This window comes from Belonocnema kinseyi, chromosome 3 (assembly GCF_010883055.1).
Source record: "Belonocnema kinseyi isolate 2016_QV_RU_SX_M_011 chromosome 3, B_treatae_v1, whole genome shotgun sequence".
NCBI lineage: Eukaryota > Metazoa > Arthropoda > Insecta > Hymenoptera > Cynipidae > Belonocnema > Belonocnema kinseyi.
Genome location: NC_046659.1, coordinates 51,025,911 through 51,053,825, shown reverse-complemented (window position 1 = coordinate 51,053,825; position 27,915 = coordinate 51,025,911). Strand labels below are relative to the sequence as shown.

The window sequence follows — 27,915 nt, the reverse complement described above, 5'->3', positions numbered from 1 at the left end:
TTTAAATTTTCAGTATCAAATTTGTAAAATTACCAATTTTTAATAGTTAATTTTTCAAGTTTTATTGTACGAATATGCTATTTAATTTATTCTTGATATTTTATTAATTTTTAGGATTTTCATTTCTCTAAGATGGTAGACTTATTTATAATCGAAATTAACATTGAAATAATTAAAGTTTTTTCATTCTAAATAGTAAATCTTTGAGATTTTAGAGCATCATTTTTCAATTTGGTCCATATTAAAGTTATCACTTTCTTGATTCAAATTTTCTTCTTTTTATAAATTTTAATGCAAAAGTTCATTTTTCCCAAAACTCGCTAATCAAAATACTACAATGCAAAAAATCGAAATATTGAATCTTTTATATTTTACAGAATTGTTTATAGATTATTTTGAATTTACTTGAAAAATTAATTTTTTTTCCAAATTTCGAGAGAGGTTTCAACATCCACCCCCCCCCCCCCCCCCCCCCCCCCCCCCCCCCCCCCCCCCCCCCCCCTCCTCTGGCTACGCCCCTGTATCAACATCGAAGTCTATGAAAAGTTTTTTTCTTCGAAAACATACGCCAACAGATTTAAAGGTCCATGCAGCAGAAAGAACCTTCGCTCTTCACATTGTGAACCACCATCAAAGTTTCAAGTCGATGGATTGTTCTTCGCCATTATTGCGAGTGTTATTTGATGCCTCCGAAATCGCAAAAAAATTTGGCTGCGCAAGGACAAAAACGGATAAATTTGTAAAAGGCGTTTTGTCCCCTGACTCGATAGAAATTCTTCTTAATGACCTCAAGGATATTCTATTCATCGGAGTACGGACTGATTGTAGCAATCATGGTCATGTAAAATTATTCCCGATTGTTTTGTAATACTTTAATTATTCTAAGGGTGGGACTTAAATGAGGGTTTTAGATATAAAAGAAGCGAAAAATGAAACAGAAACAATTGGAAATTTACTGATTAAAAGTTTTGATGAATTTGGGCTAAAACAAAAGATACCTTTTTCGGCCGATAACACAAACACAAACTTTGGTTGTGTCAATCGAGCTGGCATAATGTTTTTTTGATTTTGAAAGGAGAAGTCAATGAAAACATTATTGGCATTGGGTGTCCTGCCCATATAATTCACAATAGTGCTCATCATGGGTTGGATCAATTTAATTCATTTGCAGTCGATTGATATTTGATTTTTTCTCTATTTATACTGTACGAACTGAATCATTGAAAAGTTTTTGTGAATTTGTTGAGATTCATTTTCTTGAACTGTTGTCTCATAGTAAAACGAGATGGCTTTCTATTTTTCCAAATGTAAAAAGAATTTTCCAAATGTTTCCGGCTTTTTGTTCGTACTTTTTATTATTGGAAGAACCACCGAAATATTTGTTGGAATTTTTTTCCAACGACATGAGTGAATGCTTTCTTTACTTTGTCCACTCTTTCATGGCTTTTATTCACCAAAAAATGCAAATTGTAGAGAGGAAAAAAACAGTGTCTTGGAAATTACAGCTCAGATTAATAGCATTGTTGAATGTTTGAATGAAAAAATTGACTCAAGCAACCAAAAATTATTTGCTACGATGGACTGATTCCTTTCCGGAATGTCGAGTTTTTGAATGGCTTAACTTTCACGAAAAAAAAGAACACAAGTACGATAATATTGAAAAAACGATCAGTTACTTGAGAACGAAAAATGTTTTCATCAATGATTCACTAATTTTCGACCAATATGTCAATTTGAAGATTCATTCATTCATGTTCATCACAGAAAAAACTGAAGTTAAAGTTTGTTGCATGTAAAATTTCCCGCTGTTAAAGTTTACATGCTATTTGGCGAAAGTTTATCCTACGATGGAATAAAAGCCGTCATCTGCTACAACGTCCTTAGCAGCAATGGGAAGACGGTAAAGTATGAGTGAATTCGAGCTATAAGTCGGGACATCAGATTTAAAACGACACAGAAAAAACAAAAGTTAAAATTTGTTTCAGGTAAAACTGACAGCAGTTAAAAATAAAAAGTATTTCGGCAAAAGTTTCACTGATGTATGGGAATAATTCTGATCTCGTCAAGTGAGCAAATTTCGGTAAAACATGTAGAATTAATAACAGGAAACACGAAAAAAATTTGTTCTTACTGATGCATTTCCTCCGAAATAAATTAGACTATTGTAGAGGAATTAAAACTTACTTAATACCATTCAGCAAAAAGCGCAAAAAGCAACTGACAGGTGCGAATCCCCGGTTCTTTCCAGTTTAATGAAGTTAAACGACGATAGATAGCGCTGGCCTCGCAATCCTCGCTACATCTCGAATAAAAATGGAGAGATTATAAGGCGAAAAATTATCCAGGTAACGTTAAAAATCGAAAATTATCTTCGATTCAGGTAAAGTTTATCCGGCCAGGTTAATTTTTGTTGCGGTGAATCTTTCACCCGGAATCGATGTAAGCTTTATCTTTCGTTTTTTCTGTGCAGAGTTACTGATTATTTCTCAGTTTTTCTATTCCATACCAGCACATAATGCGACAGTAGAAAATTTTTTTTCGTTTATTAATGTACAATGGAGTGACGAAATAAATCGTTTGACTGTCGAATCTATTCGACACATTATAAAAGTTGTATTCAATTTGAAAAATTTCTCCTGTCAACAATTTTATATAAATATCTTCTGCGACCCGAAAATGTTCCTTTATTGAATAAAGTCGGAAGTTCCGAACAATACTTTTAAGATTTAATTGTTACCTGATTTGGGATATAAGTATTACAGATCTTACACTTCATTAAGCTTCAACCGAGGAAGATCGATCGGGCATTTAAGACAGTGCAATGCATTCATAGATAATAAGTATAATCTGTATCTAAAAAAGATAATTATTACTGAAACTACAATGTTTCATTTAAAGTATTATGTATAACAAGTACCTGTGATACTTAGCGTACCAAATTACATAATATAATACAAAGACTTAATACATGTAGGAAAATACTTCTCCACGCATACATAGTAAAAAATGGAAGCATACTGTTCAAAAATATTTGCGATGACTGTCGAAAAGGATCCCGCAGCAAATGTACATGAAATGGCTTTCGGTCGATTTTGATTAAACTTCGTAAAATTCATTGGCTAGGTAATGACTAAATCTCGTTCATGTCTTGCCTTCATTGGCTAGATAATGACTAAATCGCACTCATGACTTGCCTTCATTGGCTGGCTGTTGACTAAGTCATTCTCGTTTCTTGCCTTTATGGGTTCTATATTGATTTCCTCTTCATATCTTGTCTTTATTGCCTGAATATTAGCAATAAATGACAAGTTCACTTTGAATGACCTTGAAAAATGACCTGTGTCTTAAGGCCATAGCTTTCTTTGCATTTCCCCGTTAGAGCCCAATAACTTTCATAGGGAACATTTTTTTCACAGAGCTGCAGTTTTCGAGATATTTGGTAATGTTTCTTAAAAGGGTTGGATGTTTAACCCTCTATAACTCGAAAACTGTCCATTTTCGGACTTTGTGCCCCATAACACTTTTGATCGAGACATTGAGAACTACAATTTTACGAAGTTTAATCAAAATCGACCGAAAGCCATTTCATGTACATTTGCTGCGGGGTCCTTTATTTCATTCTGAAACCAAAACCTAGTTTCTAGAAATAAAAGCATTCTATTGAACATTCATGGTTTGCATTATTTAAAATCCGGAAAACCCGCCTTTACTATTCTAGTAAGTTAAGGTTAGGATAAGAAATTTTAAGGTGTCCTCCTTTCGTACTATGAATGTATGTTAACCCTAAATTAGTGATGTATAAGCTACGCTGACAATAAATTCTAACGCAAATTCTGCTAAAGACGCTTCCTGTGTATGTCTTAAAGTGATTTTGTAGGCATGACTATAAATACAAAAAATCTTTAGTTATTTATCCCTCACGAAGTGTTAATTTCTCTGCTTCTCTAATTAAGGTATGATTAAACAACCATTCACAAAAATTCAAAGGCGTATCCTTGTCGTCTACACTTTCCTTCAAGGGATAATAAAACAACCCTTGAAGTAAATCCAGAGCCATATGCTAGTAAGTAAACGGATTTTGTTCTTATTTTGAAGTCCTGTCCTACCCTGTTATTTTAAGTAGAACATTTATTGTATTTTTGTTTATTAAGGAATGCCACTTTCCTAGTTCACAAAAAATTAGATTTAGAAATTTTTCACAAACGCAATTCACTCTGGATTTGGTGCGGGGCACTTTCATTAAAAAATTTATTTTCTTATACATTTTTTATATGCAGAAAAATATTTCTGTTGGGAGATGTTTAACTGATTCTGGAGCTATAATTATTCCAAAATTTGAAGAATAATTAAAGTTACATCTATAATATTGTATTTGAAGGGAAATTTCAGCAAGAATTTCAAATTTGAAATTCAAAAAAATTTGAAACTTTATTCCCAAAAAGTTTAATATTTCTGTGCGTACGAAATTTCATGAGAAAACTTTAAGCAAGTAGAACTTCTGCTTCTACACAGGCAATAGCTTACAATTTTTCTTAAATTGAATTTTTAAAAATATTTTATTAAAATATTTACTTCATAAATAAACTGTCAGTTTATGACTGGGGATCTTTAAATGTTTTTATTAGGACTTGATTTGATCCTATTTCTATCAACAAACTTTTAAAGGGATTAACATGATTTAAATGCAGAAATAATATAAGCAATCCCTCCACTAGCACTTTTCATCACATTCAGTGATGAAAGGTGATGAACATTCACTGTGTTTTATGCCAAAGCTAAACCCAGGAGACTTTTTGAGCAAAACAGGAAGATATATTGGTCCAGGTCCAAGGGATTTGAAATTGCTAGTTTGTTTATTACCAATAACAAAAGTGGGTATTCTAGGCTTTATAGTGTCTATTCGATAAGGTGCGTATGGTCCAGGACTAGGTTTACATTCTGCTCTATCTGGTCGCATTCCACTGAAAGTTAAAACATTTATATTATTTATTTTAATTAATATATTTATTATTCTAGTTCTTAATTAAATGATAAATTGCAAAAACTCAAGAAAAATTAATTCCTACATAATAAATGCTGGACCAGAAATTTTGTCCGGTAGTGAATAAGGTCCAGGTGTTTTGTTACCACTTCTGTTGGGAGTTCTAGATTTTATGGAAAATTTCGGTGTACAAGTTGGTATATCGTATTTATATGGCCCTGGACTGCATTTTATACCTGTTAAAAATAAAAAATAAAAATATTTATTATGAACTAATATCAGCTCATCTATTAAAGTTAATTAAATTTAATTTTAAGAGGAGTCACTAGTAAGTTTTACATGAGAAGACAGATGTACTTTTGTGACGGATGCACCAAAGAAAACAATCTATCTAGAAAATTTTAGACCTACTGCAATTTTTAACAAATAGTATTTTTAAAATCTTTTCATAAGAGAAAAATTAGAGACACAATATTAACAAGCCGATGCTAGATTACAATCTTGAGAAACCTTAATTTCTTCAATAAGTTCAAGAAAAACTGCACATATATGTATTCTATATCGCATTTACTAACGTTACGTCCGCGATCTGCATAGGGTCGCTTTGAGCAGTTAGGGAAAGTGTTATTGAGGGAAAACCCTGCCCCTTCTACTCGCGATAGGCAGCAGGCTTGAAATTGATTTCAACCATTCTCAAGAGGGCCGCTTTAGGGAGTAGCTGTGAAGCGTATCTTTTTGATATGTTGTATTAATGCATCTTGACGCTGAAAAAGCGTATTTTTTGCTCGGCGGCGCGAATGAATCTCAGCTGTAACCAGGATGGGGGTACCTCTAACAGCCGTTACTTACGGATTAGGGGGATCGGCCCTATAGAGAACACGGACTATACCCATTTTATATAAATTTATTTAAAATATTAAAGGTAAATTTTTGGAATTATTTGAGACGATTATTTTCAATTACTTCAAAACTGTTTCTGTCGTTAAGGATTGCCATCGTTTTTTGTTGTTGTTATATTCACTTTTCAAAATTGCTATTGTAATATTCCCCTTATCCGCAAACATGTTATCAGGAGATCGGTATTTTTTAAATTCATTCGTTAATTTGTACTCTTCATTTAATTCTTTGTATATTATTGAAAGCAATTTTTCATTTGTAATAAAATCATTCAATAATCCCGATGGTTTAGATTGAATTCTTGGAATTTTATTAATATTAATATATCGATAACTTTCAAAACTTCTAATAACTGAACAAACTTTTTTTCCTTCATCTCAAAAGGTTGACACTTTTAAAGGTATATTTACTTGTGAAAGATTCAGAAAGCATGGGTCCAATTTTTCATGAGAAAGAGCGTAATAGATATTTAGATTTAACTTTTGCATATCACCTTGATTGTGAATTAAATTCGTAAATTTTCTTTCTAGTTTTTTTTATTATTTTGAGTAATTCTTTTTGTTCAATTCATTGTTTTTAAAAATACATTTATGAATGACATTAGGGGGCTCCTGGTCATTTCATTTACCAAGAGTAAATTTAATTTGGTCATTTAAGCTATTAATTCTGGTGCAACAGTCACTATCAATCAAATTTAAAATCAATCTTTTGAATTTGTTTGTGATTCTTGGAATTTTTTTCTATTTTTGATGTTTCTTAATTTGAAATCTAATCTTTTTTGTAAATCAAACATTTTTTTGTAAAAACACAATGATTTTTACATATTGTGAAAAAACTTTTTCATGATTCAATTTAGCTTCATTTTCTAAGATTTTATTTTTTTAAATAGACTGTCATTCTCATTACTGCTTGAGCCCCACAATTTCTGTTGCTATGTCCTGGAATCAATCGTTAAAGGAAAATTAAATCCTTCAAAAAGTCGTTTATAAGAAACCTTCAGCACAACACTAATTTTTAGTATCAATCGTCGAACAAAATGTTTTAAAACAATTTATTTTTCCAAAATTCAAACAAGATCAATTTCTAATAATGTCTGTTCATTGAATTTCAAAAATTAAACTAAACAAAAATTAGAAATTCTTTTTGGAATTTTTTGAAAATAAATTATTTTTAAACATTTTAATGGAGTATTGATATTCTTGTTTGGATGTTGGAAAAATAAAATGATTTTAAGCATTTTGATGGATGATTAATAATAAAAATTAGTGCTGTGCTGATGGTTTCTTATGAAAAACATTTTAAATGATTTACTTCTCCTTTCACAATGGATTCTAAGACATTGCAGTAGAAAGGTAAGTTTTTTTTCTCCTTTTGTTTTTCTCTGTTAGGGTGAATGACCCAGTAATCGTGACGGTCCCAGTAATCAGGAAACTTGGTTATAATTTAAATATATTGTTAAGAAAAATTTCTTAAAAGTAACATTTTATGATAAAACTCACTTATTTATGGCATTTTATAATAGCAAATAGAAATTACATTCATTCGAATAAAATAAAAAGCAAGAAAAATTGAATCACGATACGTTTATCTTATATTGCATTGGAATTCCTTTAAATTTTTGTAATCACCATGAATTTTGCAGAAATTGACAGATTGTGGGGTTCAGGCAGTAATGTTAATGACAGTCCTGTAATGACAATGACAGTTAAGGCAGGAAGATAAAATCTTTTTATGCGTTAAGTAGAAAATTAAACCAAATTGAATCACAAAAAAACTTTTCTTAAAAAATGAAAAAATCATGGTAGACCTTGATATCGTTCGCTTGAGTTCGGATCTAATTGTTGTTCTCAAAGTGTCGGTTTCTTAGTTAACTCTTAAAGTTTCAATATGCCCATTTTTGCAGAAAATGGCTTATTATATTTTAATTTCGAATTATTTCACTTTGGCATACAAAATAATAAAATGCATTACGTAAAAATAAAAGAATTCATTTACAGAAATTAAAATAAGATAAGCATTTTTTGCAAAAAAGGGTTTGCGAGTCCCCTAAATCTTTTTTTGTATTATGTTCAAAATCTGGAAAATGTATTTTTTTCAAAATAAAACACACTGGGCATATTTCCAGGTTATATAATTCATTAACTACAGCAATTAAGATGTAAAATAAGTTATTTTTAGCCAAACTTGGTTTGACGGATCCCTAAACTTCTTGTTAAATTTTTCAAGATTTCAGAAGATATTTTACATAGAAAGGAACAAGTTGTGTGGCAGCCATTAAAAACCCCTTTCACAGACAATAGAGCCGTAAACCAGCATTGGTGTCTATCTAGCAACCGTTTTTTAATAATTTAAGTTATCAAATGGTATACTTTGTACACTGTAAGAGATATTTGCAATTATAGTATACATGGTTATATTAAATTTCGTATATGCTTACTAAATTCATTACATTCTGTAATTTTTGTATATTTACCTATACTAAATTTCGTTTACGAAGTTATTTGTATACCAAATTTATTAAGTGTGCAGTCAGTTTCTTTTACGTATATGAATTATACAGGGTGTCTAAAAAGTTCCGGGACGGTTGAATATTTCCTCAGGTCAAATATTTTTCAAAAAAGTGAAGGTCATTCCTGAAGTAAATGTCAACGAGGAATTCAATGGTGACCTTCATTTTGACCTTGAAGTTGACTTTCATGGTTTTTTGTAGGTCAACTTTGTTTTTTTAAATGGAAACCCCTTTTTTTACATCTGCAATCGATAGAGCGGAAAATTCTACGTTCAGGTACGTACTCAAGTCATAGATCAATTGGAACGTTCAAGGTCAGTTAGAGGTTATTTGAAATTAACAAAGTTTTTCAAGAAGTCAGTGTAATTTCTGAAGTAAATTTCAACGAGGAATTCAATAATGACCTTTATTTTGACCTTTAAGTTGACCTTAATGGTTTTTTGAAGGTCAACTTGGTTTTTTAAAGAATAGAAACCCCCTTTTTACATCTGCAATCGATAGAGTGGAAAATTCTACGTTCAGATACGTACCCAAGTCATAGGTCAATTGTAACGTTCAAGGTCAGTTAGAGGTTATTTGAAATAAACAAAGTTTTCCAATAGGTCAGTGTAATTCCTAAAGTAAATTTCAACGAGGAAGTCAATGGCTACCGTTATTTTTACCTTGAACTTAACCTTCATGGCTCTTTGAAGGTCAACTTTGTTTTTTCAAATGGAAACCCCCTTTTTTACATCTTCAATCGATAGAGCGGACAATTCTACGTTTAAGTATGTACCCAAGTCATAGGTCAATTGTAACTTTCAAAGTCAGTTAGAGGTTATTTGTAATTAACAAATTTTTCCAAGAGGACAGTGCAATTCCTGAAGTAAATTTCAACAAGAAATTCATTGGTGAACTCTGTATTGATCTTAGTGATGATCTTCAAGGTTTTTTACAGATTTTTTCAGAGCAGTTTACGTTTACGTTTAGCATTACCCAGGAACAACGACGTGGACGTAGTAAATTCTGTTCCCTTTGGGGTGCTTGATTAGCGTGAGTCCCCTTGCTTCTCACGTTTCGGGGCGCTTGATTAGCGTGATTCCCCTTGCTTCTCACGCTTCAGTGAAGATGTTCGAACTGAAAACCTTCCGCTTCTTGACAAAAAGCTATGCGATTGTAAAATTGAGTTACAGCATTACGAATCATTTCCCTATCAATCAAAGTAGCCTGCTGCAGAATTCGATTCTGCAATTCATCTAAGCTTTGCCGTTGCGTTGAGTATACTTTGCTCTTTAAATAACCCCAAAGAAAATATTCGAGAGGTGTCAGATCAGGAGATCTAGTAGGCCACTCGATTTCACCCCCTTCTTCCAATCCACCTTTGACGGAACTGAGTGTCCAAATATGCTCGAACCTCCCTACCGTAATGAGCCGCTGCTCCGTCCTGCTGAAACCAAATATTTTGAAAATTATTGCCTATAATCTCCCTTATTCTTGGTGCAATTTGTTTTTGAGAAGCTCTTCATATGCACGGGCATTAAGGTTACCATCGATGAAGAAAGGGTCTATCAATGTATCATTCAAGATACCGGCCCAAACATTAATCTTTTGTGGGTATTGTGTTTGACTCTCCAACATCCAATCAGGATTTGTGTCGGACCAATATCTACAATTTTACCTGCTAACATCACCTTTTAAAGTGAAAGTAGATTCATCTGAAAATACTGTATTGTACAAGAAAAGAGGATCTCTATGAATTCTGTCCATCATAATTTCACAAAATTCAACCCGACGATCAGGATCGTCTTCGTTGAGCTCTTGTACCCGATAAACTTTCTAAGGATGTAAATTAATGCTTTTTAAAATATTTCGCTCTGTCTCAAGAGCAACGTCACGCTCATCACTAGCTCGACCTAAACTAAGGTGTGGGTTTTCAACAAATGCTTGGGCTATGCCCATCTGCATCTCCTCAGATTCTGCAGATTTTGGCCGACCAATTCTATGAAGGTCCTTGATAGGTCCACGATTCATAAAGCGCTTTACAGTTCTTTCAATTGTTGATTTTGAGACAGGATTTAACCCTTCTCCATTACGAAAAGTGCGATAAAAAATCAAACGAACTTGATCATAAGATAGAACTCGATCTCTCCAACCACGCATCATTAACAAAGATACCCGCATTCGTATGTACTCGTAATACGTTAATTTAGTTTTGATTCGTAATATTCGCATGGAAGAACGGTATAGGACTTATGGTATCTCCTGAGGTATTGACTTAGGTATCGAAAAACGGTATAGGACTGTATAACTCTCCGGGGAGGAACAGAACTCTCACCAGAACACCTGGAAATTTTAATGATAAATTTCCTTATGATTTTACAATATTCAAAATGCTGTAACCAAGATCAATACAGAGCTCACCAATAAATTGCTCGTTGAAATTTACTTCAGGAATTACACTGACCTCTTGGAAAACTTTCTTAATTTCAAATAACCTCAAAATGACCTTGACCATTACAATTGACCTATGACTTGGGCACGTACCTGAACGTAGAATTTTCTGCTCTATCGATTGCAGATGTAAAAAACAGGGGTTTCCATTTTAAACAAAGAAACAAAGTTGACCTTCAGAAAGCCATGAAGGTCAACTTCAAGGTCAAAATGAAGGTCACCATTCAATTCCTCGTTAAAATTTACTTCAGGAATTACACTGATCTCTTGGAATACTTTGTTAATTTTAAATAACCTCAAACTGAACTTGAACGTTACAATTGACATATGACTTGGGTACGTGCCTGAACGTAGAATTTTCCGCTCTATCGATTGCAGATTTAAAAAAAGGGGGATTTTATTTGAAAAAACGAAGTTGACATTCAAAAACTATTAAGGTCAATATCAAGGTCACAATGAAGGTCAACATTGAATTCCTCGTTAAAATTCACTTCAGGAATGACCTTCACTTTTTTGAAAAATATTTTACCTGAGGAAATATCCAACCGTCCCGGGACTTTTTAGACACCCTGCATAGTTTCTTTATACTAAAATTCATATACGTGTTTACTATATTCGGCTGTGCAAGCGCGTTCCGATTTACGCGATCGTGCAACCTTCTGGTTTACAGCAGGCTGGCTCGGATCGCGTACATTTTTGTCGAGATTTTGTGCTAAATTTGGAGCAGGTAATTCACCTGCTGGTTCACGAGGAAGAAAAAGGAAGGTGCTTTTGCTTGTAAACGAGGGTTTATCCAGAAAACAGGATTTAACAACGAAAACATCATAATCAACTAATCCAGAGCAAAAGCTCATCGTGTACTCAATTTAGTATACGCGTGTCCTAAATTTGGTATATGCGTATACTTAACTTCATATGCAGGGTGGACACGCTGGGGCTCACATAAATGGCGCATTTGATTTCTACCCGAATTGCACAATAGTAGGTAAGCTGCCATTGGGCAGGGGCATTTTCGTATTTCCCGCCTTGAAAGTTGCATTCGGATTGGCTATTCGGTCAAGTCCGTGCATCTTCGGATCAAGTTTAAATTAAATTAATTTTAATTGTGTTTAACACTTTTTTGCGGCATAAAAAATGTATGTTATGAATAGACAGGATTTGTTTTGAATAAAGTGAATTAAATATTACATGCAAAAATTTTTATTTGACATTACCTAAAATTACTTACAGCGATTTCGGTAAAAAGGTGAATCCGACCATAAACTCGAAATAATGACAGATCGGCCCGGCATGTTTATTATACTTTCGATTGATTATTCTTTACCAAAGAATTGTAATTCCATTTTTTTTTAGAAATTATTCTATTTTCGAAATTGTTATCTCTGGATCTGATTTCCAAACTGGAATTTCATCATCCCCTAAAATTAATTATGATTCAATCTGATGGTATTGGTCTATCAAAAAGATATCTCGAAGCAATTTAACTTGCCTGAATTTTAATTAATAAAGTCTTTTGGGATTTTTTTTATTTTAGAGAAAGTTTTATCTTGACCGCATTTTTAAATTTGGGTTAATCAACCACTAAAATAAATTAGAGACCCGTCGATAATAGGAGTATAGCATAAATGAATGCAGAAGCGAGATTTTGGGCCAGAATTTTTATTTCAAGTTTTTCAGAAATGTTGCTATAATTATCTATTTTATCAGGTCTAAATGTTAAAGTCATACATTACTGGTACCTTATCAGAAAATAAAAATCTTTTAATGTAATTCAAATATACTCGGCCTAAAATAGTATAGTATGTCTAAATTTATTTCTGATACAATCTTATCACTATTATAATGATATATTCTGGGTTGAGACCGTCACAGCCCCTGACACTTGGGTAATTCCGTTGCGTCCCCTTTTAAGCCTTAAGCGTGGGCCCAAAGTTCTCTCCATAGAGAGATGACCGCGGCCACGCTGTTGGCCGATATTTCAGACATGCAGAAACTGCATGTGTGTGTTACACGTTTCCCCGCAATCGCGGGGCAGTGACAGAGGATATGAGTGGAAGTCTCATTGTCTTTTCCGTACAGACAACAGAGGGGAGTTTCCTCAAGCCACATCTTATTTTTGTGGTAGGTGAGGTTTCCATGTACTATAAACATTTCTGTTCAGATTTTGACTTCCTTCCTCCCGAGATTAAGAGCTTCTTTCGCTCGATGAGGGTTTAGCTTTGAGCCCAAGAGTGTTTTAGCCTGTCTGCAGCCAGAGACTACATCCCACTTATTCTGATGTTCCTCGGTCAGCCAACTAGTAATATCTTTAGTGACTCACTTACTGGAAATGCCTGCAACTGGTTCAGATCCAGTAAAATTTTCCTTTGTTGCTAACTTTGCTAACCTGTCCGATGTTTCATTGTCCTTGATGCCACTGTGTCCAGGGATCCAGAGCAGAGTGACTCGGTTTTCCGCCGCTAGCTTATTCAGTGCCTCACAGAACTCCCATATTAGCAGCGACGTAGTCGTCATTCCATTCAGAACCATGATAGCAGCCCTGCTATCTGAGCAGATACGAATGTTTCTTTTCCCGCCGTACTCTTTGTTCCTAGAGCCATCTGTAAACCAGTTGTCTTCGTCACTGGGCAGGTGTGCCTCACCGTTAGCCCATTTCTCTTTTATGAATAGGCTAACCCAGTATTTCTTATCGAAGAGGTAGTGGCAAATGGACATTTTGTGCCAGGGCATGCTCAGTGTCGGCCTCTTCGTGATGTCGATTGGTATCCGAATAACTGTCGAGATACTGCTCTCGTTTACCATATTTAGTCTCCAGGCCGCCTTCGCAGCCGCGGCTTTTATGATGAGATGAAGGGGCTCCAAACCTGTTAGTGCCCCCAAGGCCATCGTGGGTGTCGAGTTCAAGGTACCAGTGATACCTCTCAGAATCAGTCCCTTGATTCTTTCCAGTCGGGACTTCACAGTAGAAAGTTCGACCTTGGTCCACCAGACGACTGCCGCATAAGTTAGGCTGGGAGTCGCTACTAGCTTCTTGCACTTGTTTTCCAAGTGCTCGTTACATGACAGCTTCTTATCCAGGATTACTCCTAGATATTTGGCTTGCCCTTTGATTCCGAGTTTTTCCCCCCAGTTTCAATATACCCGTAATTCCGCACTTGTACCTTCTGATGAACACAACTGCATCCGTCTTACTCGGATTGACTGATAGTCCAGTCCCCTTACACCATGAACCAACTATTCTTAGTGCTTGCTGCATTACTCCGAAGAGCGCATCCAGATGCTGGCCGCGCACGATAACTAGTATATCGTCTGCATAGCCTATGACGTGGAACCCCTGACTCGGGAGTAGATGAAGCAATCCATCCACTACCAGGCACTACAGCAAGGGAGACAGAATGCCCCCTGCGGACATCCCGAGTCAACGGTTCCACATAAAGTGGTGTCACCCTTGGTTGTGGTTAGATTCCTATTGGCCAACATTTGGAAGATCCATTCCACGACTGCAATTGGGATCTGAATTCATGACGTCAGAACGGGGATTTAAACAAAGATGGCCGGCGACAACGCGGTCACGTTGCAACTGATACATTGTGTTGTTAGTGAATTTTAATCATTTCTTGTGCTTAGTATGTCAAAGATGTCGCTCAGCATTGTTGATATTTGTAAATTTACTTCATCCACTCCTTTGTAAAAAAATTTTGGGGAAGGAGAAAAGATGTTACACGCTGGACACATATTATTTTATGGAAAACAGCCGGATGATCAAACGAGTATAAAGCTAATTGCTTTTTGTTTACAATCGTCCAGTTTGCGGTACCAGTTTTAAATCTTGGCAGTTTTTGAAAAAACTTCAGCCAGGCAAAACTCAATTTTTCAAAATATTTTCGATATGTATAAAAATTTTTGAGGTTATAAAATAAAATTATGAAAAATCAAGATGACTCCAATGGTATATCTAAATTATTTATAAGTCCAATATATTACAAAATATATTTTGCTCTAGAAAACAATGTGAAATAACCTGTTCGAATAGAGTAATCCTCACTTTTAAAATGCAGATAGCAAACACGCACATGTTAGAGGTTACCTTCTTCTCCAGTTTTAGAACATTTTCCCATGGCTTTCTCTGATTGAACATTTTTAGACCCACTTTTATCAAACACTTTAACAAGCCCTTTTTTGGGCAAGGGAAATTTATGAAACCTAACATCTAGGTTTTTGCTAGCCTTGCTTGAGCATCCGAAAACAGAGCAAAATGTTTTACTTTTGCTTTTCCTCGGACTGAATTTCGTACCTAGATCGTCTATTTCTGTATTATCAAACATTTTTTTAGTACGACGATTTAAATCGCAGAATTACAAAAATATATTTATATTCTACTCTGAATATCGCCGGAATAGCACACAGCCTTTTAAAAACGACCCCGTTATTTTAATGCGAAATTTAGCCTTCACATGGCGTATCGCTATATTTCAGATCCCAATAGGCACCCCATGTGCGATCTTAGCCGTCCTAATCACCTCTCCAGAGGTGTAGTTAAAGGCTCCTTCGATGTCTATGAAGGTTCTAATCACTAGACCGTTCTGCTTTAGTTGTCCTTCAATTAGGTCAACTGCAGTGCTCAGGGCCGTCTCGGTCGAATGACCAGCCCTATAGGCGTGTTGTTGCTGGTGAAGAGGACTACTTGATAAGACCTTATCTCGGATATATCTGTCCACGAGTCTTTCCGCTGTTTTTAGTAGGAAAGATGTGAGGCTAATGGGTCGGAAATCCTTGGGTGAAGTATAACCGATCCTGCCAGCCTTCGGAATAAAGACTTCTCTCTTACTCCTCCATGCCGCCGGAACATGACCCAACGTCAGACTAGCCCTAGCAAGTCTCACCAAATGCCCAATGATGGTCTCACTAGCTCTCTGTAAGAGGACTGGGTATATAATATCCAGGCCGGGAGACTTGTAAGGGCTGAAGGATTTCAGGGCTCACCTGACCCTGGCTAGGGTCACAATCTCGTTGGCTAGCCGTCGTTTCGGACCCAATTAGCCCACAGGCGACTTTGATGGCCTCAGAAGTGCCGTTCCCCCATCTCTTAACTTTTTGAAGCTCGGAAAATGTGTCTTGATCAGGTGAGCCAAGGTATCCCCGTCCGACTCTGAATATCCCCCGCCGAGCAATTTTAGAGTCCCGAGAATAGCATCCGGATTTCGAGAAAGCAGCTTGTTCAGTCTGGCCGCCTCTGCTTCCTTCTCGATATCAGTGCAAAAGTTGGTCCAGCTTTCATGCTTTGCGTTGCGTATTGCGCTCCTATACTCATCCCTCATCGATGTGAATGCAGTCCACAGTTCCTTCGTTTTGCCAGAACTGGCACTTCTGAACCTCTCTATGGTTTGCTTGCGAAGCTCTTCGAGTTTCGAGTTCCACCAGTGTGTCTCTCCGGCCTTTCGAAGGCCGACAATTACTTTCATAAGTGGATTTGATGGCGGCCGTGAAAAACTCGGCTGCTATCGCCAGGGTATCCACGTCTCTAATTGACGTGGGCATCCCTGAGAGTGCACTTCTTAGCTCTGTGGAAAACTGACCCCAGTCCGTTCTTTTTGGTTTTCTAAACCATTTGGGGTTGGTGGGCACAGCGAATTCCAAAACGCACTCCATCAGTGAGTGATCTGAGAGTGGGTTCGTCTGGGATTCTCCACTTCTTGATGCTATCTGTAAAACTGCCGGTACAGAGTGAAGTCGATGACATCCTCCCTGACTGAATTACGAAACGTCGGGGTGTTCCCCGTATTAAGAATATTGCCGCTATACCCACAGGGTATGGTGGGAGTTAGCATCGCACCCCAACAGAAGAGGAAGACCCCTTATCTTGCAGTATTCCACCAGTGTACGTACATCCACTAGTGGATTGGTATCGCTTTCATATGGAAAGTAAGCCGATCCCATGACAATCCTTCCTATTCCTTTAAGATCCGTAACTATCACTATCAGGTCTCTGGAACATAGCTCAAGCAGCGGGATACCGTTGACTCTCTTCGCCAGTATGCATGCCAGGGTTCCTGGATTAGTGAGATACCCGTGTGCTTCACAGTCATGTACCTCTGCAAAACTGCAGAGGCGCTTTTGCTGTGATGCAAGTTAATCTGGGCAATGGTTAGACCGGGAGCAGTCATTTAGGTCTGGCCCCGATCTTCTTGTTCACCGACAGGCCTCAGTCTCCTTTTCAGGGAACCGCTGATGCGTTTTTCTTATCGTGGGGCTGATTGGTCACTCCCGTTTCCATAGCCTCACTCAGAGGAGCCGTCACACCCTCAGCTCCCAAAGGAACTGGGGGCACAGCCGCCGCCTGAGTGAGGCTTGCCGGAGAGACAGGTCGGGATGAAAGGGATATGCTAGACCCGCTAGGACCTAGTCCCTTTCCCTCCTCCACCATGTCCCTTCCTTCTTCTTCTTTTTGTGATTTTGCATGTTCCTTTTTGGTTCCCACGAGTAGCTAGGGAAATAAAAGGGCCGCATCTGCAGAGCCCCCCATGCAAGAGTAAGACTAATTATTCGGGGAGGTCGTCCGGTGTACCCGAGAGGCCGTTAGGACACCTTCGTAACCCCTAGGTGACAAAGAGCCATGGGCATGATCACTCTACACCCATGGTTTAGGGGGGTGGCCACATTGAGCGAGAAACTCAACGAATACCCATTCGCAGGCCGCTATGCAAACGGAGGGCTGTTTCTTGGTCGCAGTGCGGGCCGCAGTTCATTCCCATGCCGACTCCAGAGATTGGAGATCGGTCCGGGAGGAATCTCAACCCAGGGATCCATGAAGCCCGTGTTAGCTAGGGCTTTTCACCCTTCTATCATACTACAATCACGCATACCAGGATAGCCCATTTATAGGGATTCTTTTCAAAACACCCAGGAGAGCCAGTTTATAGAGGTCCTTTCATCCATATCCATACTCATGCAGGCCGAGGTCCGATTCACCCCTATGTTATTAATGACCCCTATTTTATTAATTAAAATTCAGGCAAATTAAATTTCCTCGAGATATCTTTTTAATACAACTATATCACAAAAATGAATTAGAATGAATTTTAAAGGCTCATCAAATGCCGTTTGGAAATCAAATTCAGAGATAGCGATTACGAAAATAGAATTTTAAAAAAATGGAATAACAATTCTGGGGTAAATTATCTTGTCTGGATACATTTTTTAAACAATCCTATCACCAACGAGTCTCTAATTTATTCTAGTGGTTGATCAAACCAAATTTTTAAATGAAGTCCAGGGAAAACATTTTCTAAAATACAAAAAAATTTCTAAATAATTGATAAATTAAAATTCAGGCAAGTTAAATTTCCTCGAGATATCTTTTTGATAAACCTAAGTCACAAAAATGATTTAGAATGAATTTTAAAGGCTGATCAAATACCAGTTTGGAAATCCAATCCAGAGATAGCGATTTCGAAAATAGAATAATTTCTTTAAAAAATGGAATAACAATTCTGGGCTAAATTATCTTGTCTAGATACATTTTTTAAACATTGCTAACACCAACGAGTCTCTAATTTATTTTAGTGGTTGATCAAACCAAATTTTTAATGAAGTCCAGGGAAAACATTTTCTGAAATACGAAAAAATCCCTAATTATTTTATTAACTATAATTCAGGCAAGTTAAATTTCCCCGAGATATCTTTTTGATGCACCTATATCATACAAATGAATTAGAATGGATTTTAAAAGCTGATTAAAAAGCTAGTTTGGAAATCAAATCCAGAGATAGCGATTCCGAAAATAGAATAATTTAACGAAAAAATGGAATAACAATTCTGGCTAAATTATCTTGTGCAGATGAATTTTTTTAACAATCCTATCACCAACGAGTCTCTAATTTATTTTAGTGGCTGATCAAACCAAATTTTTAAATGAATTCCGGGGAAAACATTTTCTAAAATACAAAAAAATTCCTAAATATTTTATTGATTAAAATTCAGGCAAGTTAAATTACTTCGAAATATCTTTTGGATAAACCTGTATCATCAGAATGACTCCGAATTAATTTTAGGCTGATAAATCCCTAGTCTTGGGATAAGGTCTAGTGATAACGGTTTTCCAATAATATTTGTTGAAATGAATCATCTGAAATGCACCAAATCCATCTGCATTTCCTTATGTGAATTTATCTATGATTCATCTGTGAAAAAAACAAGGGAAATCAGTTATTAATTTCAGAAATAATGTTTTACTTTATTAAGTTATTAATGAGTAATGATTGTTAAATTATTATTAAATAATTATTGTTTAAATTATTATTGCCGACACTGCCAGTAATAAACATACAAAACCACAAAACATTTTTTTGGTAAAGAATAATCAATCGAAAGTATAATAAACATGCAGGGCCGATCTGTCATTATTTCGAGGTTATGGTCGGATTCACCTTTTTACCGAAATCGCTGGAAGTAATTGTACGTAATGTCAATTAAAAATTTTTGCATGTAATATTTTAATCCATAATTTTGCACTTGCGGTCATTCACAAAATAGGTCTGCAGGTTCGGTGGGAGATTCAGTAAAATTATCATTCTGTGTATAAAGCTTCTGAAAAATGTATTACAGGCTTTGCGAATTTTTCCCTTTAAATTTTGTCTGTTGTAATTTTCTGTCTTTTTTCTTGACGGTTGTCCCGGTCGTCACATAAAAATTACCAGAAAGACTGGAAAGGAAAAACACGATACTCCTGTCATTATTTTCCTGACATACTCTTACGTAAGGAAAATAACATTTTCCGTATTTTTCCGGTAAAAATCTAAACCTTAATTCTGATTATATCACATATTTCTTTTACATAACGTTAAGGAATTATTTTAATAATATTTCAAATTGATTTTTAGATTTTATAGGTAACTTTTCATGAATTCCATTTTCCCCGAAATACCAAACCAAATTTTTTGTTGGTAACTTACCAAGGAAGGTATAGACTAACTCCAATCAAATGTAAATAAAGACAAGTAAGAAAGCTTGATCCATATTCGAAAAAAAATTTTGTTGAATGATCAAAAAACGGATCAATTCTGTTTTCTCAGCTTTATTTAGTCATTTTTTAGTTTTACAAGAATGAATATAAAAAATGGAAAGTTTGGGAAAATTATTCATTTAATAATATCAGAATTTAACTGATGGGCACCTTCCAGAAATCAAAAGATGTAGTTTAAGGGCATGTCATACTTAGAAAATTGTCGAGTTTACCAGTTTTAGGTTCCCCCGGCTTTTTTCTAGAATAATAAATATTTTGTCGTAAAAATTTGGGAAATGATAGCGAACATGCTAACGGACGTCCCCACACAATTTTTTTGTGGGTTAATTTTAAAAAGTTTTAATTTAGCAAAATGTGATTAATTTGCATAGCGCTTAGGAAATAGTATCGATTTTTTCAGTGTTAGAATCCCCCGGCTTTTTCCCTAGGATAAGAAATATTTTGCCTTCAAAATCTGGGAAATGATAGCGAACATGATAACGGACGTCCTCACACAATTTTTTTGTGGGTTAATTCAAAAAAGTTTTAATTTAGCAAAATGTGATTAATCTGCATAGCGCTTAGGAAATAGTAGCGATTTTTTCAGTGTTAGATTCCCCCGGCTTTTTTACAATTCACCCGAGCGTTACTTCTAAACTACACAATATTTTTAGTCAATAACTTTGGACTTACAAATAAACATAGTAACTAATCTCCCGGAACTAACCTTGTTTTCAGGCAATAAAAAAGTTTATTTCATAAATAATTTCCAGATTATCGGAAAGGCAGAGATGAAAAACGACGTAACCTCAAAATAATGCATATGCATACAATTTTTATTTAGCACAATAAAGTTTTTTTGTTCTTATCCCTCAAAAAAGAGTCCAGGGACGTCCTTTATAATATTTTATAGCATCTCCGACTTCAGCTTTAAAAAATTTTTATTTTTGTGGAAAAGAAGTCGGGGAAATTGTAAGTATCGCATGCCCTTAAATGAAATAGTAATATTGCCTTGTAAATTAATAATGGTATGATATTATTGTAATAAAAAAAACTACTGTGATCCTCCCAATTTATTTTTTCCTCATTCTTTTTTAAGTTCGCACTAATATGGCGCATAATATGCACTATATTACAAAATCTTGTACCTAAGTACACTTTTTGAATTTTAAATATTCTCATATAGCTATTGCAATGAACTTGCAATTTTGCTTTATCGTAAAGAGAAATTCATATTCATATTTATCTTCAACCTTACAAAGGATGTACTCCAGGTTTCCCTCGCCTATTTTATTCTCCCTGATATATGTGTCGTACTCGGAAAAAACTAAGCAACACGTATTTTTTTATTTTCTGTCTGAAGTGTTGATTGTATAGTTTTATGTATAAAAACCGTATTGATTTCGATCAAACCTACTGGAAAAGTTTCCTCGTGATGAAAGATAAATAACGCAATTTTCTCAAAAAAGAAAAAAAATCGAAGGGGTAAACCACTCCTACATAAATTGTAAAGTTGTACTAACAATGTTTATATTCACATATAAAAATTTGAAAAAAATATATTTTGCACTTGAGACAATCATAAAGTTGATGTGTTTCACCAAAAAACTTTCAAAGCAAAATTAATGGGAGTGGCCACGCCTAAAACTTTTTATTTTGTGTCTATGATAATATATACTTTCCATACACAAAGAAAATTAGGAAGATAGTTTTATAATAAAGAAAGTAAAATAGAGTCCATCCAAAATAAATAGAAAAATTACGCGAGTGTATACCACCCCTACACATTTTTAAATCTGCTGGAAATTGCCAAATTCGTGAGAATATATATATATTTTTTTACACTTGAGAATAAAATAAAGTTGGTTTTCGACAACAATATTTTTAAAAAAATTATTAGGGGTAGCTACCCTTAAAATCTTGTTATTTTATGCCTATGATAATAAATACTTTCCACACACAAAGACAATTAGGAAGATAGTTTTATAAAGAAGGTAGTAAAATAAAGCCCAGCCAATCTACTTTCAAATACGTTGAAAATTTCTGAATTAACAGGAAAAAAATGTTTAAAAAAATATATTTTGCACTTGAGACAAAAATAAAGTTGACGCATTTCGCCAAAAATTGTTTTTTTTTTTATTAATGGGGGTAGCTACCCCTAAATACTTTTTATTTGGTTTCTATGATAATATATACTTTCCATACACAAAAACGATTTGAAAAAGTTTGATACCACAGGAAGTAAAATAAGGTCCATCCAACGTAAATAAAAAAATTACGTGGGGGTAAACCACCGCCTAATTATGCATAGAATTGCAAAATATGTCTAAACTCGAGTCAAAAAATCCAAAGAAAATACGTGTTGCACACAAAAAAGAGGATGAATGTATTTATGTATTTTTAATCAAAAGAGAGCATTGAAGAGGGTAACTACCCCTAAATTGTTTCACATTATTAACCTTTATAATTAAATCTTGTGCGCATTATTTTCAAAGTTTGTTTAATTTTATGGCATACATTCTATTTTAAACGAATCACCTTTTTTTGCAGGATACAATTTATCATGGAAGGTGCAATAACAGAATAGCTGACAACGAGTATTGAATCTTTTATGTCGTTCCTGTTGAAATAATTTGGTAAATTTACAATTTTATCATATGATATATTATTATGTTTAATTAATAGTCTTACATATAGGACTCATTATCCGTTGTCTTGTACATTTTGTGATAAATTTTATCTTGCGACAAAAGAAGGTGGTTTTGAATCAAAATTTCAATATTATATCAACAGGAATAACAAGAAAAATTTAACATTCAGACTATGTATTTGGATTTAGAGATTGGAAAAATTATGTACGTAACTTTTACGATTCTCTTATTTTGATGTACCTATAAGGAATAATATTATTGAGTTTTAGTCTTTGGTGCATGATCAGCTAACCTCGCCAAGATATATTAATCTTTTTAAATATGCATGGAACAAAAGCGGATACATTGCAGATAAAGTAGGTAAATTCGAAAATCCGGTGGACTTTAGCTTAGGTAATTCTTGTAATTCGATATTCGTGGTGTAAGAAATCATTATCTTTTTAAGTACTTTTAACATCATTATTGTTCAAATTTCGAATATACTGTCAAGAATTCAGAATATTGTAAATTTGACCTGAACGTATTATTTTTGCCTATAAACTATCGGTGATTTTTAATTATTATTTTGATTTTTGATGTTTAAAAATAGTTTAGGGGTAGTTACCATCTTTCAAGCTCTTTTTTCTTAAAAATATTTTATTCGTATTGGATGGACTCTATTTTACTTTCTTTGTTATACAACTATCTTCCTACTTGTCTTCGTGTACGAAAAGTATATATTATCATAGACACGAAGTAAAAAGTTTCAGGGGTGGCCACACCCATTAATTAAAAATTTTTTTTTTGCGAAATACGTCAACTTTATTTTAGTGTCAAGTGCAAAGTATATTTTTTTCAAATTTTTTTGTGTGAATTTAAACATTTTTAGCACAATTTCAAATGTAGGTAGGGGTGGTTTTTATACACAAAACTATACAATCGACACTTAAGACCCCTATATATCCTTAAAGTATTATTCCGCAGATAAAAAAAATACATGTCGCTTAGTTTTTCGAGTACTACAACATATATCAGGGAGAATCAAATCGGCGAGGGACACCTGGAGTACCTTCCTTGTTAGTAAACTTGCTTTGGACTAATCAAAGAAGGACGTGTCGTCTACAATCCCTTAAAGACAAACAGTTTTTACATTAAACTGGACTGAGATTGTATATGGAGGCCATTGAGACCCGGCCTACTTATCTACCTCTTTTTCAGGACGCATTACATTTGTTTAAATTCTTTGAATCTAACTGTAGTATTATTGAAAAGTTGAAAATATTATATTAATTTATTGGTATTAATAAAAAGTAGTTGGAAAATTCGTTAAAAATACTACTGTTTTTATACATATTTTACCCTCTCCCTCAGTCATCTGCCTAGAGCCTACCCACCTTTTGCACTTTTTCCTGTGGGCTCAGAATTCATTAAATAATTTCAAAAATTTGAATGAATCATTCAATTGGGAACATTTAAAATTATTGAAGTCAAAGGCTTCCAAATCCTCCAGGTGTAAGATTCTACAATGGTGTACTATTTAAATTGGAAACTATCCAATTTGGACACGTGAATTCAAGACTTCATAATTACTAAGGCTTTAATTTTATAGTTGTACAATTTCCAAAGGTTTCAAATTGAAATCAAACTACCTTACAGTCAAAATAAAAATAAATTTTTTAATGAAAACAAAAAAAATAATTTGCTGAAATATTTAATGAAAATTTATAATGGTCGAAGAACGGCAAAACAGTTTTGGATTTGCTGTATCTGGAATTGTTTGCATTTTGTAATTTCATAGAATCAAGGTAAAATTATTTAATCCTCAACGCATTGAATATTAAATAATTTCAAACAATTTTAATGAGAATGTATTAAATTTACAATGTTTCAAACTTAACAATAGCAAGGCCTTTAAAATTAATTTGCACAATTTTGAATAATTGTATATTACAAGTACACACAGAATTCGAAATATTTGTTTAATTTGAAACTTTAGACCTTTTCTAATTTTCTACTTTATGAATATTTTAGTTGATATTATTCAATTTTTGCAATGTTTAATTAAAAATCCTTATACAATCAAGAACCGTTTAAAGTTAAAACCGTCCCATTCTAGAAGTTTATTTTTAAAATGGTTTGATTCGAAATACAATCAATAATTGAAGGGTTAAAAATCAAAGGAAGTAACCCACATGAATTATTATTATTTGAATTTATAGAAAGTAGTTCGCATGCAACTAAAAGTATATTATACATACCAAAATATATTCTTAAAAGCATATTCCTAAAGAATTTTTATTCGCACAAAAAAGCATTTTGGAAAAAGTGAGTGTTACGCCCTTTTGATTTTGAACCTTGAATTGTAAATTACACAATTATGAATATATTATTCTGTATTCAGTCGTTATTAAGTTTTTAATGTTTTTTTATATTGAGAACTATTTCACCTTGAATGCTCTTTACTAATTCGTTTTTTGTTTAATAAGAACTCCATTTTTTCAAGTTACTATAAAGAATCAGCTTTGTAAATTGAAAATTTGGAAAAGCTGATCACCACACTATGATATATTATTATATAAAAACATATCAAATCGCGAAAATGGAAAATTGTAGGAAATTGACGAACCCGTAGAAGTCCATCGGGCACCAATACTAAAACCAGGCTTCCTAGATAATTCATACATATATTGTGGTCCAGGTCCACATGTTCTGTTCCCGCCAGTTTGTTTATAAGCGATTGAATACGCTGGATTTCGCAATTTAGAGTGACAATGGTCATCGTAGCCAACAACAGTTTTCAGTTTGTATTTTGGGCCAGGACCTACGCTAATATGAAAGCAAATAGAAAATTTAATTAGTAATGTATATAAAATATAATAGTTTGCCTCTTCTATTCATAAACTTAAGTATATTATATTTGGATTTGAAAATTTCTAAAAATTTGAATTATATAAAGTCTTGAGTTTCCTGTTTATATAGGGTATATGAACCTAATACTAAATAGGAACCTTTTTACAGTAAAGTCCTCGACTATAGGTGCTGTTATGCTAGCACAATTATTTTTGAAGTATATAGTTTTAAATTAATACACTCAATTAAAATTTCGGTTTAATTTAAAATGCTGTGAAACTGTTAATATCCGACACCAACAGGGATTTCGTTCTTTTTAAATTAAAAAACGTCTTCCACGAAAGGTTGATAAACATACCATTGACTCCACAGCTTTTTTGCTTCGGACCTTCCTTCTTACTCCCTTCTTTTTCGGCATCTTTAGCTTTCGGAGCCATGTTGATTTTTTAATTTATTAGTGACACGAAAAATAAAAAAGTATTAAATTTAAATTCCAAACGCTGTGTTTCAGACTTCTTATATCCCTTCACGCCATTTTCTTTTAGTTTTCTAAAAATAGTTGAATATTAGTCGAGAAAGAAGCATTTTCAGACTGTATGCACTGTAAAAAATATTGCTGAAAATTGCGTTTCGTTCTGTAACTTTTTGTTATGATTGTTGCGGGCAAATTACACGTTTCTTGTAAATTGGCAGTGATTATTAAAGGAATTTTACCATTAATGAATCAAATTTACAATGAACATGTAATTTTCCCACACAATCATAGGACATAAAAATACCAGTGATTTTTCTGGGAATTTTACACTAAAGTGTAACTGAAATAAAAATGAAATTTCTCGACGTTTATGTAAGCTTCTAACGATTAACATAATTTCACACGCGGAGTATAATACGTCTTACAGGAGCGATGTAAAACTCCATAATCTTTGTGATTCCGCTGTTGAACGCTTCATAACCTGCGAGGCCTGCGAGTAAATTCAGTGCAAAATTTTAGCGGCATTCGGATATATTTTAGAATTGAAATCGTGGATTGTGCTGGGTTGAGCACATCACAAAGGCAAAGAGCAATGTGTTTTATTTATTTATTTTGAAGGTTACGGCTGTTTAGGCAGCAGTTGATATAAATTAGGATCCGCCTATTTCGCCCACTGATCATAACCTTATACGTTTTATGCGTATTTGTTTTCTACCAGCAAACCAAACAAAAAGTTTATTTTTTTCTGCCTAATAGAAACATGACTCCTTTTATTTATATATCTTATTATTCTTACGATTCGATTTAATTTAAACATACATTAAGGATTAAGCGATTCAAAATACCCGGACTGGTCATTGCGCATGCGCAACCTTTCACATGCTGCGTTTTAAAGCGTCACTGTAATTTCACAAGTCGGATGTATGATTCCATTCTTCTAAAACTGCTTTTTACCATCTGTGTGCATTTTTACACTAACGTGTTATTTCTACCTAATTTTGGTAAAAATTTCCCACAGTAATCACTGGAATTTTTCCTATGATCTTTGTGGTAAAATTACATGAAACTTTTTACAGTGTAGCTTACATTTTTTTAATTTGTACATATAATTGAATTCAAAATTTAAAAAACGGTTTTCTACATTGTATTTATTATTTTCACACAATCTTTCAGGCGTTTTATATTACATTTTTCGTTTTCAGTTGAAAGAAATTAGCCAAAAATATTATAGACCAGATTAAGATTTAGTCTATTTATTCATCGTCCATTTCCGTCATAGGCGTTCCAGCACATGGACTGTGTCTCAGGCCAAAGGTATACATTGGAGGTCGTTTTCCATTGTAGAATTTAGTATCGTATTTAGGACCAGGAGTGCCTTCCCACATTGAAAGATCTTTTGGGCGAGATGTAATGCTATAAGCGGGAAATCTGCGCTTAACCACGTTGTAATTCTCAGTTATATAAGCTCCCGGACCCGGAAGTTCTTCCCGTTTATTCCCTTTTGTAGGAATACCTCTAAACGTTAAGTAGGATTTTAATGGAAAATGTTTCAAAAAATCTTTTAAAAATTAGGGAAAAAACTTAATAGCTGTAAGTTTTGGTACCTTCCAATTCTCAAATTTGCTTTAAAATGACGAATTTATTTTTTGAACTCTAGTGTAGACTTTATAGATGAATTATTAACAATATACTTACATTGAATAAGCACCCTGCGCTTTTTTGTCAACCAGATTCGGACCAAGACACGTTGGGAGTAAATAAATCGGACCTGGTCCACTTCCTTCAACTTTTTTCATTTCTCGAAATTGAAGAGAGTAAGCTGGAGGCCTACGGCTATTCATTGCAGGACATTTCTCTGCTTGATATTCTAGTGGACTTGGGCCCGTAAATAGATCTGCAAAAGATCAATTGCCATTTGACTAAAATTATTCAGAGCAACTTATCAGAGTAGAGAAGACTATTATAATTTCAGTTGAAAAACAACAATACCGCTGAGAAATACTCGTTTACTATGTATGTACTTGTTTGTTCTTATTTTGTGAGTATACAGTCTGTCAAGTTAAAGCGTGGGTGGCTTTACTCGCAGTCGGTAAGGTGTATCGACATGATTTTGGTGTCAAAATATTAAGAAGAGCTCCCTCT

The 27,915-nt window shown here is 34.3% G+C and overlaps 2 protein-coding genes across 3 annotated transcripts in view; both read right to left on the bottom strand.

The window, feature by feature from the left end:
* Positions 1 to 4,597: 4,597 nt before the first annotated feature.
* Positions 4,598 to 25,847, bottom strand: LOC117169682 (outer dense fiber protein 3-like). The gene is made up of 4 exons (XM_033356167.1): positions 25,657 to 25,847; positions 25,075 to 25,269; positions 5,067 to 5,217; positions 4,598 to 4,961 (listed from the first exon to the last, which is right to left on the bottom strand). Exons 1-4 carry the CDS (start codon positions 25,733 to 25,735, stop codon positions 4,712 to 4,714), a joined length of 675 nt encoding a protein of 224 aa, XP_033212058.1. The 5' UTR covers positions 25,736 to 25,847; the 3' UTR covers positions 4,598 to 4,711.
* Positions 25,819 to 27,915, bottom strand: part of LOC117169681 (outer dense fiber protein 3-like) — a 6,654-nt gene continuing 4,557 nt past the window's right edge. The window contains exons 3-5 of one of the 2 annotated variants that reach the window (XM_033356166.1): positions 27,469 to 27,667; positions 27,007 to 27,288; positions 25,819 to 25,847 (exon numbers count right to left, since the gene is read on the bottom strand). In XM_033356166.1, coding sequence (XP_033212057.1) covers positions 27,027 to 27,288; positions 27,469 to 27,667 — 461 coding nt within the window. In that variant the 3' untranslated portion in view covers positions 25,819 to 25,847; positions 27,007 to 27,026. Of the gene's footprint in view, positions 25,848 to 26,924; positions 27,289 to 27,468; positions 27,668 to 27,915 lie in introns of those variants that run through there. The other variant, XM_033356165.1, reaches the window with a different exon arrangement.